A 13,456-nucleotide genomic window follows, 5' to 3' on the forward strand; every position below is an offset into this window, starting at 1 on the left:
TCCCCAGGTAAAAGTCTGTGTCCATCACAATAAGGGACAACAGACAGCTGCCATTATTGTGCGGTCCTGACATTGTTACGGCACAGTCAGACGGCCATATAACACGACAATCACACCGCAATGCTTGGACTGGCCGGCGGCTCTCCTGACCCGTACGTATTTCTATGCAGTGGTCACGCTCGGGTCAGGAGAGCTGACAGCCAGTCCAAGGATTGCGATGCGATAGTCGTTCGTATACGGCCGTCTGACTGCTCCCTAAAGCCACGTTCAGACAAGTGGATGAAAAATTGATCCGTTTTTCTGGATGGAAAAAAAAAAATGGACAGAGTTGTGCACGCTGTGGTCTCTTTCACAAGGACACTCAGCTCATGTGAAAAAAAACTTGTCTAAAGAGTCCTATACATCGGTCAGTGTGCTGTCCGTCCGCTATCCAATTTTAATTTGGACAGCGCAGGTATGTAAACTACACTTGTCTGATACTGGACATACTATGTCTGAGTCCCCGCGGCTGCACGTCTCGCTGCTGTTCAATGGCCGCAACACGTGCAGGGGTGGCCTGCCTGTTAGCTAATCCCTGCATGTTGTGGCTGTCGAACAGCCGTGAGAGGTGCAGCCGCGGGGACTCGAACATTCGAGCACACCGTAGACACTTGGCACACGAGCGTGCTCCGACAACACATTGTCTGAGCATGCTCCCTCATCACTAGTGCCATTTTATATGGAATCATTGCCGTGCCAAATGTCACACTGAAATATTTATCTGCAGATATTGGATTGTGATAACGTGGAATATGGCTCCGATACAATGTAAGCTGTGCCGTCTGTGCTATCTCATCCAGGGACGATGCGTTTGGCTTACGAGACCTGTGTTTGGAAAATGCAGAAGTGAATAACCCACATATAAAAAATACATCTTTTATTGGGATCATAAAAATTCATATTAAAATTGAATTAAAAATATAATGGAAAGCAGATACATTTATATAACATGATAAATGCAAGAAGTTCTATAAAAAAAAAATAACACAACCTCAAGAAATGCCCATCTATTACTATAAAGTAATTGCCCCACCCCCGTTATCCTATTATTGCTCACGGTCACATGGGTAATGTAATATGCTGCAGAGCATATATATATATATATATATATATATATATATATATATATATATATATATATATATATATATATATATATATATATATATATATATATATAATTTAACCCTTCAAGCACTTGGTAGTTTAACTCTTTGCAGCACAAATTAGTGATTTACATTACTAAGCGTTTCCTAGAATGCCTTCATCAGTACAGCAGCCGGAACGAGTGTTGAGATGCGCAGACCTACGCGTTTCCCCTTCACGCATATTGATAGGTTATACCATAGATTCCTGATCACGTGGGCCTCCTGATACAACTATAATCCACAGATTAAATAGCACACTGCACTCTCTCACCTGGCTGTTATTCTTCTTAAAAGGGGGGATATCCAGAATTGGAAGCCTAGAGCCGCGCTCGTCTAAGGGTTGTGTAGGATACTGCAGCTCCAACCCGGTCTCGTCAGTGGAAGTGAGGCACAGAATCACACACAATCCATATTTCTCTTTTAAAAAATCAGCCATGTTTTTGTAATCTTATATATTATAGAGACAGAATATTGGGTATTACAGCATATAAACTTGTGTCTAAGGTCAGATTCACACATCCGTTTTTCGAGTGCAGTGAAGCGACCAGCTGCTGGTCTCCTGATCAGACTTTCAAAAGCCTCATGGGCATATATGGGGGGTGTTGAATTTGGGTGAGGACCCCAGCAGCCAGCTTGTGAATCACAGTCTGTACTTGGACCTCGGATGGGTGAATCAGACTATGCTAATAATTAGAAACCAGATATAGTCATTAGCGAAATCATGTGTAATACGAAGAGAAGATTTAAGCCTTTCAGGAGGGCATCGCTCCTCGGCCTCGCTGCTTCTGGCTTGTTGGGAGGCGATGCACTCCTGCTAAATAGCTTGTTCTAACCAGCAGCATAGCGCCACCACTGGCACGAAATGTGCACTGCACCGGGCTGGAAACATGCTACAAAATTAAGGTTTTTTTTTCTGCGCTGCAGGTGGAGATCCACAGAAAGGATCCAGGACACACAGGATAGAAGAAACACGGTCTAATATCTACACGTTTCCAAGTTATTCAAGTTGGATAATTTCGAAAAGCATAGATATTAAACATTTCTTGTATGCTGTGTTCTGGATGCTTTCCGTGGATCTCCACCAGGAGAGAACAAAAATGACTTCATTTTTTCACAGCAGCACCTTTCCTAGCTTTGTGACCCGTGGTCTTGCAGCAAGTGGATTATTTATGCCTTAAAAATGTTGTGAACACACAACCCTATCAGGTGAGCAAGCAGTCCGCACCAATATAATTGTTGTTAGGTAAAACCCTATTGGTATGTGCTGCAAACAGGAACCGTTCTGTGTCCGCACCATCGCAGGCGTGCATGCACAATAATTCAGACTGGATGCAGCGAGATTCTGTAAGAATCTGAGCAGCGCTTACAAGCTCTTTTAGGAAGGAGACCAACCACAGCTGACAGACTACAGAGGTGGCTAGTAACCTACCCACAGTGCAGTAAACTATAGAAATAAAATCCCTCTGTAATTAACTTCTTATATTCTGCCAAGAACAAAGTTCCTTTTTTTGCGAGCACTTTGCAATTATATCCATTAAAGAACTTGAAAATACAAACCAAGAACACCAGCATGTTCTCATCTATACACTTCTATCCATTTTGCTCTTCCTATAGTGCTTCAGTGTAGCAGTTTTGCTCACTATTCCAGTGCATGTGATGAGTAGTCTCATTATTATAGATAATGGTCCTTCATGTCTTGGTGTAAACCCATGACACTACATGTACAGATCATCCTCAGCCTCGTTGAGGAGAAGAGACCACTTGTCTTGTCTGTCGCCTGTTAGTGAATCTTGCCGCGTGTTTCTGCTGGATGACGCTTGGCTGATGTAGCTGATCTGGTCCCAGGCGCTGGCCATTGGGATATCTCTTCTCCGGTCATCCATCCCCACATGAACACTTATCTGTGATGGGGTAAGAGGCTTCATGCGCCCCTGGGCTCGAGCTTCATATCTCTCAGATTCTGGTTTCCTGTAGCTGAGAGATCAGAGAGATGTCATAATAGTACAAGTCCATAACTTAATATCACCATCATCAGATTTAAAGGCAGAGTCCATCTCTTTGCTGGGCCAGTTGATCAATATGGGCAGTAATAAGAGCATATAACATCGTGCTAACATATAAAATCCTGTAACACAAGATAAACAAGCATGTAGTTAAAGGGAATCTGTCACCAGGTTTTCATTATCTCATCTGAGAGCAGCATAATGTAGGGGCAGAGACCCTGATTCCAGTGATGTGTCACTTACTGGGCTTCTTGCTGTTATTTTAAAAAATATCACTTTCTCTGCTGCAGATCTATCAGTTCTCTGAATGCTGAGCTCTGTATAACTCCGCCCCCACCACTGACTGGTAGTGGTAGCCTTCAGTGGTGTGGGCGGGGTTATACAGAGCTCAGCATTCAGCAGCAGAGAAAGTGATTTTATCAAAATGACAGCAAGATGCCCAGTAAGTGATATCACTGGAATTAGGGTGTCTGCCCCTACATTATGCTGCTCTCAGATGAGATAGTAAAAACCTGGTGTCAGATTCCTTTTAATGGGGAGTTGGTTGCCTTGTAATAACCTCTGCATGCCAAAAAATTATATATATTTAAATATATAAAACTTAGAGTTCAGCCAAAATGATTCACAAGGCCCTGCAATCCTCTGACTACCTGACAGCATATCTGGCACCTTTTCTCGTAAGTAGCCTGGAACAAAGTTATCCAAAGAGGTGCCAAGGATGCCAGCAGGTAGTAGGAGGTTCACAGGGCTCCGGTTCAGGGGCCACTGACTACCAACGTGACAGCTGCGCCAGAGACTGAGAAGCTTTTGTCTAAGGCTACTTTCACACTACAGTTGTTTTGCATACGTCGCAATGCGTCGTTTAGGAGAAAAAAACGCATCCTGCAAAGTTGCCCACAGGATGCGTTTTTTCCCCCATAGATTTACATTAGCGATGCATTGCGACGTATGCCCACACGTCGCAACCATCGTGCGACGGTTGCGTCGTGTTTTGGTGGACCGTCAGCACAAAAAAACGTTACATGTAACGTTTTTTTGCTTGTCGTGTTCGCCATTTTCGACCGCGCATGTGCAGCTGAAACTCCGCCCCCTCCTCCCCGGACCTTACAATGGGGCAGCGGAAGCGTCGTAAGACTGCTTCCGCTGCCCACGTCGGGCATCATTTTCACAACACGCGTTGGCACGTCAGGACGACGCTAGTGTGAAAGCAGCCTTAGCTTTAATTAAATACTTTTTAAAAGGATCAATTGTCTTTGCCATGCCTTTTTTACTAGATGTATCACAATAGTATATATACACGTGTCCCTTTATCAATAGGATTCAGCACTGATTCGATGTGTTTACAGACACATTCTACTTACAAAATACTTCCAGAGAACGTAATACTGCAAAATGCCACAATGGCTATTTTTCAGAACGCTCTTTCACCAGGATAGTTAAAAGGTTCTGGGCATGAAAATGGTTACACAAATAAAATGTTTTTTTACGAAGTTCGGATTTTTTTTTTAAACTACTGAAATAATAATAATTAAAAAAAACAAACACCAAAATTTTGGTACTAGATCATTTTTACTACACAATGAACACCCAAAAAATGAAACTGCAAAAAACTAATTTTAGAATAGAGTGTTTTTTTTATCATTTTACCTCACATTTTTTCCCCATTTTTTAATATTGTATGTATGTATGTATGTATGTATGTATGTATGTATGTATGTATGTATGTATGTATGTATGTATGTATGTATGTATGTATAGCGCCCCCACTGCCGCAGGGCCTGCTGAGGGGCGTACAATAAAGGTGGAGGGAATGGTGATGATGTTGTGGTGGTGCGGTGCAGGTCGCAGTAAATAACGAGGACACCAAGTTGCAGTCTCTTTACCTCTTTACTGAAGACTTCAGGATCCTCAATCCGGAATACGGTTAACCGGGCTGTGCAAGCCTGGCCGGTCCGATGGCACCTCCAGAGTTCCCTTCACAGGTGGAAATCTGTGCCTACCTTCTAGCGCTTGTGTGTTGTGGTCCTCCCCTGCTGTGCTCACGGGATAGTCCCCACAACTGTTGTGTCTGTTTCTCGTGTTCCCTCACAACTCGATTCTGATGTTCTTCCACGTCCCCCAGATCTTATGGTTAGGATGCACCCGTATGACGGGGAGGCTCGGAGCTCTTCCGGGACTCTAGCGTCGCCCCACTCCTGTTTTTACCCCCCTTGTGTTTTCCTGGGTCAATTGGATGAGACAGCCCGCCTATAACTGACTGTCCTGCCGTAGGTTTGAAGTTTGGCCTGGAGCTCTATACTTCCTCGGCGTTCCGGCCACCGGTTATGCGCCTCAATAGGATGTTGCCTCGTCTTACAGCACGACTCCTACTGGTATTCTCCTTGTTGCGTTGATCTCGTTTCTCACTCAGCACAATGAACCTCGCTTCTTGTCCTTTCTTGGGGTACCGCCGCTATATCGTGCAGGCGCGGTCCCGTAACGTTCTCTCTGTTTGCTAGGCCTCTGTGAGGATCCCACCTCTGACAGGGACCCCTCTGAATCTTCCCCTACAACACCCTCTGCCACAAGGTGTTGCTTGGTTCCAACCCAGTGAGCTTCTGTCTAACTTTCTGCCTAACCCCCAGTTTTACCAGATTGTGAGGAGTGGCCTAATACATAGAACCCTTAGCTCCCCCTGGAGGCCAGACTGTGAAATGTATTGGTGTCTGTGATACCTGGTCAGAAGAACTCCTTCAGTGCCATCAGACGTACCATAGCCCCCCTTAGCGGCGGAGCATCAGCACTGCAACGACCAGGACTCTGGGGCGCTGCGTATGTATGTATGTATGTATGTATGTATGTATGTATGTATGTATGTATGTATGTATGTATGTATATATATATACACACACACACAAACACACACACACATACATACACGCACACACACACATAGATCCACACACACACACACACACACACACACATACACATACCGTATATACTTGAGTATAAGCCGACCCGAGTATAAGCCGACCCCCCTAATTTTGTCACAAAAAACTGGGAAAACTTATTGACTCAAGTATAAGCCTAGGGTGGAAATGCAGCAGCTACCAGTGAATTTCAAAAATAAAAATAGATGCTCCATACCGTTCATTATTGCCACACAAGATGCTCCATATAAAACTGTGCCACATATAATGCTCCATACTGTTCATTATTGCCATAAGATGCTCCATATAAAGCTGTGCCATATAGAATGCTCTGCACCATTCATTATGGCCCCATAGATGCTCCATACAAAACTGTGCCATATAGAATGCTCTGCACCGTTCATTATGGCCCCATAGATGCTCCATATAAAGCTGTGCCATATAGAATGCTCTGCACCGTTCATTATGGCCCCATAGATGCTCCATATAAAGCTGTGCCATATAGAATGCTCTGCACCGTTCATTATGGCCCCATAGATGCTCCATATAAAGCTGTGCCATATAGAATGCTGCTGCTGCAATAAAAAAAAAAAAAATGACATACTCACATCTCTTGCTGCCCGCAGCTCCTCAGCGTCCAGTCTCTCCGCACTGACTGTTCAGGCAGAGGGCGGCGCGCAGATTAGTACGTCATCGCGCCCTCTGACCTGAACAGTCAGAGCAAGAGGACGGGAAGACGGAGCGGCACCCAGCATGTGGAACGTGGACAGGTAAATATGTAATACTCACCTGCTCCCGGCGTCCCTGGCTCCTTATCCCGGACAGATGGTCTCCGGGTGCCGCAGCCTCTTCCTCTATCAGCGGTCACCGCTCATTAGAGAAATGAATATGCGGCTCCACCCCTATGGGAGTTGAGTCCATATTCCTAACTTTAATGAGCGGTGCCACGTGACCGCTGAACAGGGGAAGAGCTGCGGCACCCGAAGACCATGGGACAGGCAGGGGGAGCGCCAGGAGCCCCGGAAGCAGGTGAGTATATGACAGACCTCTCTCCCCCTCACCCGCCGACCGTGACTCGAGTATAAGCCGAGAAGGGCACTTTCAGCCCAAAAATTTGGGCTGAAAATCTCAGCTTATACTCGAGTATATACGGTACATACATACATATACTATAATATATATATATATATATATATATATATATATATATATATATATATATTACACACACACACACACGGTATATACATATATTTATTTATATTTATTTATTAGTAGAAAGGTTCCGAAAAAAATAAATAAATCAGGCCATTGTATGGCAATGTAGACGGAAAAAAAGTATGATCTTTGGAAAAGGGGGAGAAAGTGAAACAAAAGTGCAGAGACAAAAATGATGAATATAGTACAGTTGTTCAGTGTAACACTGTGGACTATTTCCATTTTAATTATAGAAATATTGGAATTGACTATTGTTTTTTTTCCCCCATTTTTGGTTTGTTATCAGCATCTTGACAATTACTTGTGTTGTGATTGTGCAGGGTATAGCTTGAATCTTTTGTAAGTTTTGTGCCCATACTACTTAAGCGTGTAAGGCCGATTGTGGATCTATTGACCTGAACTGGAATTCACCGAATAAATAGAATAGTGAATAGTGTATAGGTTTCTTAGGAGATTCACAGAGAGTACACTAAATACAATGTTCAATTTTTATTAGTTGTATGATAAAGGATAAAAAATGATTGCATATTTCCAAAAAGAACTGCACCAATAAATGAGTAGATGATGATAACATAGATGCACCAATATCAACCGACAAGTAAATATTTGGAAGGGGAAAGCATTTTGATGTTTATAAGTACAAAGCAGGAACAAAGGAAGATAACCCTACTTCCGTCTATCCTGCCCCTGTCTACCTGCCGAGACTGGCACCCTACAAAATATGCCATTGGTGCCCCTACTCCACGAAGGCTAGTCATACTAGGCCTTGTTGTGCCCTAGAGGGAAGACAAACGATTAGTTGAGAAGAGGAACCAGATATAATGCTGTACTATTGTTGAGGAGAGCCATAAGATCAAATACTTAATTAACCTCAACACATAAGGTAATTGAGGGAAGCAACCTATAACATGTATTGTTTAACCTTACATAAGTTTTCCTCAGACAAAGTAAGACACTTAAGATGGCTGCCATCTCCTCTACCAGAGCCGTGTGCTCTGGTATCCAAGATGAACAATGAAGACACTGAAGATGGCCACCATTTCCTGTTTCAGCATGCCGTGTGCTCTGGTATCCAAGATGACGCCCACCCTGATGACCTCATGGATCCACCCACAGCGACGCCCACCCTGATGACCTCACGGACCAACCCACCCTGATGACCTCATGGATCCACCCATGGACTTGCTCATGCCCAACCCACTAACCAATGAAATACATCCGATCACTCCCATTTTAGAGCTAACCGAGCCCCCTTACAGGAGATATATAACATTGTGTTCTCACTAATAAAGCCCTTCTTGGAGCTGAGCCACACATTGATCAAGGAGAGTTACAGCTGACTGTGTCTGGTGTATTTCTTTAGTGCACATGATCAATATCCATTAGGCCAGGAGTAGGCAACTAGAGAATTGAACATTATATTAATTGTTCAACCCTAATACTATCAGCACCACCAATCAAACCAAATGCCAGGCCTCAGATGCCAGGCCCAATAGCTATTGCTAGGTTTGCCACTCCACGATACAGGAACTAGACCATTAAAGTGTTTTTTAGAGTTTGTGCAAATCAATTCACAGAATCCGGTCCACTGGCCATATGAGTAATCTTGGGATCAAAGCAGGAGCTCCGAGAACAGATTTCTACCTCCCTGCACCTGCAGTTCTTCTTTTGATTAGCCGACCTAGGATGACATCACATGTATGTCACACAACAACGACTTCACATCAGGCCGGCTAATCAAAGAGTTGCAGATCCCAGAAGGTAGGATGCCATTCTCACTGCTTCTGTCCAGTGGTTGCTGATTACTGATGAAGCTGAAGCCCTAGGTCCTGAAAATGGATTCTCACCAACTCTAATTCCTATACAATGGCCTAACAAATGCTAATTTGGCTGTCAGCCATCTTCTTAGCGAATTGGCTCAGTTCGGGCATAATAAATTGTGTAGCGGCTCGTCAAAGCTTGGAGTGATTGACTCAGCTTGAGCCAATTAAATTTATAGTTTTTCTTTTTTTTGCCCCGTGACATCGAGTGAGTGACTCTGCACGGGGACCGGTAAGTTAGGGAGCAATTTGACAAAGTAGGGAATAATTGGTTTGTAAAGTACGGAGCACGGAAGTCAGACAGGGACCACGTGACAAGAAGCAATAGGAACTGAGTACTGCAGACTCAGTTCCCTTTAGAATCTCAGGTTTGAGTCATCTCCCCTGTCTTATTGTCTGTTTGGTGTTTGTTATCTTGATAGATAGATATATATACTGTATATCTATAGAAAGATGGAGAAATTAATGCAGTTCTGCCGTATGGGCACTAAGCCAAATTCAGATGGCAAGTTAGACTCATGCACATTAGTGAGATTGTGTGGAATGCCAGAAGGGGGATGGTTACAGCCCCTGGAGTGGAAGCTTGTCTTGAAAGAAAGAAAAAGAAAAGGTATCCTAGAAGATAATGGATTGTTGTCTATTGCTAGGGCAGGAGAAAGTCTCTGAAAGTCTGTATAAAAAAAAAAATAAAATTGGAAATTGGGTAGAAGAGAAAAGGAATAGAAAGAATAGAGTTTTGAGTTGTGTATTGCAAAAATATATCCTGTGAGCGGCCACCACCGTATAATGGTGGCCCAGAGCCATGTGCTAAATGTAATGGCGGCCATTTTGTTAATGGCAAATGTGTTAAATGTAATAGCAACAAGATAAGGAAATGTGTCCGGAGCACAACAATTGTATGACTATTTAAAATGCAATATTGAACAAAAAAAGAGAAGAGACATGACATAAATGTGTGCACACCTATATTATATATATATATATATATATATATATATATATATATATATATATATATATATATATATATATATATATATATATATATATATATATATATATAATAAATCACAACTTTATTGTAAGACAAAAACGTACAAAATGTAAAAACATTAAAAACATATCCCATAAGGATCAAACAACGAACACACCATTCTACTAAATATGTGACCAACAACAGCCTGAGATGATAAGGCAAAATATTAATACAATCCCATGCATACACATATGGATATAGACAATATAAATATATTGAGGCTGGGCACTTATAGCTGGTATAATTTTAGCACCACAGATACCAATAACCAGTGGGCGTCCCCACTCATTATCACACCATAAACAAGGTCCCCTGTATGTGAAATGCACACTATATCAATAGAGCCCTGTGACTAAGATGTACCCTATGTCACTGGAAGAAATGAGGGAACACAAGGTGTGCAGATATAATCAGCAGTGGGGTATCTAAGGGCAACGAAATGATAAATGTGGACAAGAATCACCGTTGCAAACACAAAGTGCTGCAGATATGGCTGAGCAATGGCACAACCAAAAGAACAGTCAGCAGCAATAAGCCGGCTCACCGCAAAGAAGAAGGAGCTGAAATAAATCTATGTCCAACGGCTGCCATGAACAGGACCCCAGTGCTGGCGGATCAATGGGCAATGAAGAGAAGGTGTGGGAGAATCCCACGCGTATCGCTGCACTAAGCAGCTTCGTCAGGGAAAAGTGATTAAATGTAATAGCAGCCAAAATGGTGGCCCAGAGCCATGTGCTAAATGTAATTCTGACGGCGGCCATTTCGTTGGTGGTAAATATAATTCTGACGGCGGCCATTTTGTTGGTGGTAAATAATTCTGACGGCGGCCATTTTGTTGGTGGTAAATAATAATTCTGACGGCGGCCATTTTGTTGGTGGTAAATAATAATTCTGACGGCGGCCATTTTGTTGGTGGTAAATATAATTCTGACGGCGGCCATTTTGTTGGTGGTAAATATAATTCTGCCGGCGGCCATTTTGTTGGTGGTAAATAATAATTCTGACGGCGGCCATTTTGTTGGTGGTAAATAATAATTCTGACGGCGGCCATTTTGTTGGTGGTAAATAATAATTCTGCCGGCGGCCATTTTGTTGGTGGTAAATATAATTCTGCCGGCGGCCATTTTGTTGGTGGTAAATATAATTCTGCCGGCGGCCATTTTGTTGGTGGTAAATATAATTCTGCCGGCGGCCATTTTGTTGGTGGTAAATATAATTCTGCCGGCGGCCATTTTGTTGGTGGGAAATATAATTCTGCCGGCGGCCATTTTGTTGGTGGTAAATATAATTCTGCCGGCGGCCATTTTGTTGGTGGTAAATATAATTCTGCCGGCGGCCATTTTGTTGGTGGTAAATATAATTCTGCCGGCGGGCATTTTGTTGTTGGTAAAAGTAATTCTGACGGCGGCCATTTTGTTGGTGGTAAATATAATTCTGACGGCGGCCATTTTGTTGGTGGTAAAAATAATTCTGACGGCGGCCATTTTGTTGGTGGTAAATATAATTCTGACGGCGGCCATTTTGTGGATGGCGAATGTGCTGCTCCTGGTGGTGAACATCTCAGACTAAGGCTACACACCACATCACCAAATCCTTGTTACCCAGTAATGACCACTAACGGCCAATACTATATTCCTTCGGGAAGTGAACAGGCTTTACCCATGTTTCCTATCTCAGTGGTTTCCAATGGGGCACCAACCCTTTCCCCTATCACTCCTGTTGTGAATCCAGCAGTCCTCCCACCTGGATCGTCCCCAGCACCTACCCTTTCTACTGTCACTTCCACTGCCAATTTAGCCGCACACCCACATGAGATGCTCCAAGCAGCGGCCTCTCCTCCCAGTGCTTCCACAACAGCACTCTCACGCAGCCTACATAACCCTATGCCCAGTACCTCACAGGCTGTCTCGCAGCCAAGCGCACACCTGTATGGGACGGTGGCGACTGTATCAAGGGGGGGCTCAATCTGGGAGGAGGATACCAATAGCACAGGAAGCACAAAGGGGAGGGAATGGTGACAACCTATTTTTGAAAAAGAACTTCCTGAGGGACCCTTGTTAGTGGTGGGAAAGGGTGACATAACAATGTAGACAGACGCTATTGTTAATGCTGCCAATTCTCGGTTAGAACACAATGGAGGTGTAGCTAGAGCTATAGTGGAAGCGGGAGGTGCGACTATTCAAGCTGACAGTCAAATCATTGTTGACTCACATGGTCAGATAGCTGTTGGGGACATAGCGGTGACTAAAGCTGGCAATCTCCTGTGTAGAATGATCATACACACTGTGACCCCTACTTATGACCCTATTCATCCAGACGTTAGTGCTCAACAACTTCATGCAGCAATAACTCGCATTAATGAGGACAGGACTGTTAAAGCTTTTAAGACTGCCTGCGTCACCTGGAGCCCATACCATGATACTGGAGCTGCCCAAATAGAGCCCCCTCATTCCAGGACTGTTACCTCCTCCGGCTCCTCATACACAAGGGACTACATCTGCACTCCCGGTGCCATCTCTACTCCCGCTTCAGGTGCCACCGCCAACAGTGCCAATGCTCATGTCTGAGGAGCCCACCCTCTACGTCAAGTTTACACCCCAGCAAGCTGCTACTCTGTTGAACCAAGTTCTAGATCCAGAAAAACAGCCGATGCCTTTCTACAGGGGCATGACGAGACATGGGACTCTGGTATTTTGTTCTGCCAAGAACCTAAGACAAGGGCCTCGGATGAGTTGGCTGACCTATCAATGATTATTGTTGCCAAAGGTTTCCAGATGCCTCAAAGCTGATGCAGCCATTGTACGATGACCTCAAGACGTCAGCGTTTCCACTATGTACTAAATCCGTGGAAGCTTTCTACGCTCTTAAACAGGCCATACAGTCTGCACCAGCTCTTTGAATCCCAAATCCTGATATCATCTGAGGACATCCAGTTCTCTTAATGGCTCCACACGACATAAAAGCTATTCTAGGCCAGACTCAACCTAAACACCTGTCGCTACAGCGTCATATGAGACTCCAATGTTCCCTCTTGATTCCGGATAATGTCACTCTTGTCCGCTGCAGCATCTTCAAACTGTCCACGCTGCTTCCTCTTTCCAGGGGGGATGTGGATGATACTGATGCTCTCGGAGAAGATGCCTCTACACACTCAGAGGATCATGACTGTCTTGAACAAATGCATGAAGAAGTAGCCTCCCAGAAAAACGTGTCTGAAGACCCATTCCCACATGCTGACCTGACGTTCTTCACTGATGGTTCCAGATTTGCAGATAAAACA

At 43.9% G+C, this 13,456-nt stretch overlaps 1 protein-coding gene across 2 annotated transcripts in view; it reads right to left on the reverse strand.

The window, feature by feature from the left end:
* Positions 1–1,174: 1,174 nt before the first annotated feature.
* Positions 1,175–13,456, reverse strand: part of ATP7B (ATPase copper transporting beta) — a 122,472-nt gene continuing 110,190 nt past the window's right edge. For both annotated transcript variants that reach the window (XM_077298130.1, XM_077298129.1), the window contains one exon: positions 1,175–3,161. In XM_077298130.1, coding sequence (XP_077154245.1) covers positions 2,903–3,161 — 259 coding nt within the window. In that variant the 3' untranslated portion in view covers positions 1,175–2,902. The remainder of the gene's footprint in view (positions 3,162–13,456) is intronic.

This window comes from Ranitomeya variabilis, chromosome 3, assembly GCF_051348905.1.
Source record: "Ranitomeya variabilis isolate aRanVar5 chromosome 3, aRanVar5.hap1, whole genome shotgun sequence".
Taxonomy (NCBI): Eukaryota; Metazoa; Chordata; class Amphibia; order Anura; family Dendrobatidae; genus Ranitomeya; species Ranitomeya variabilis.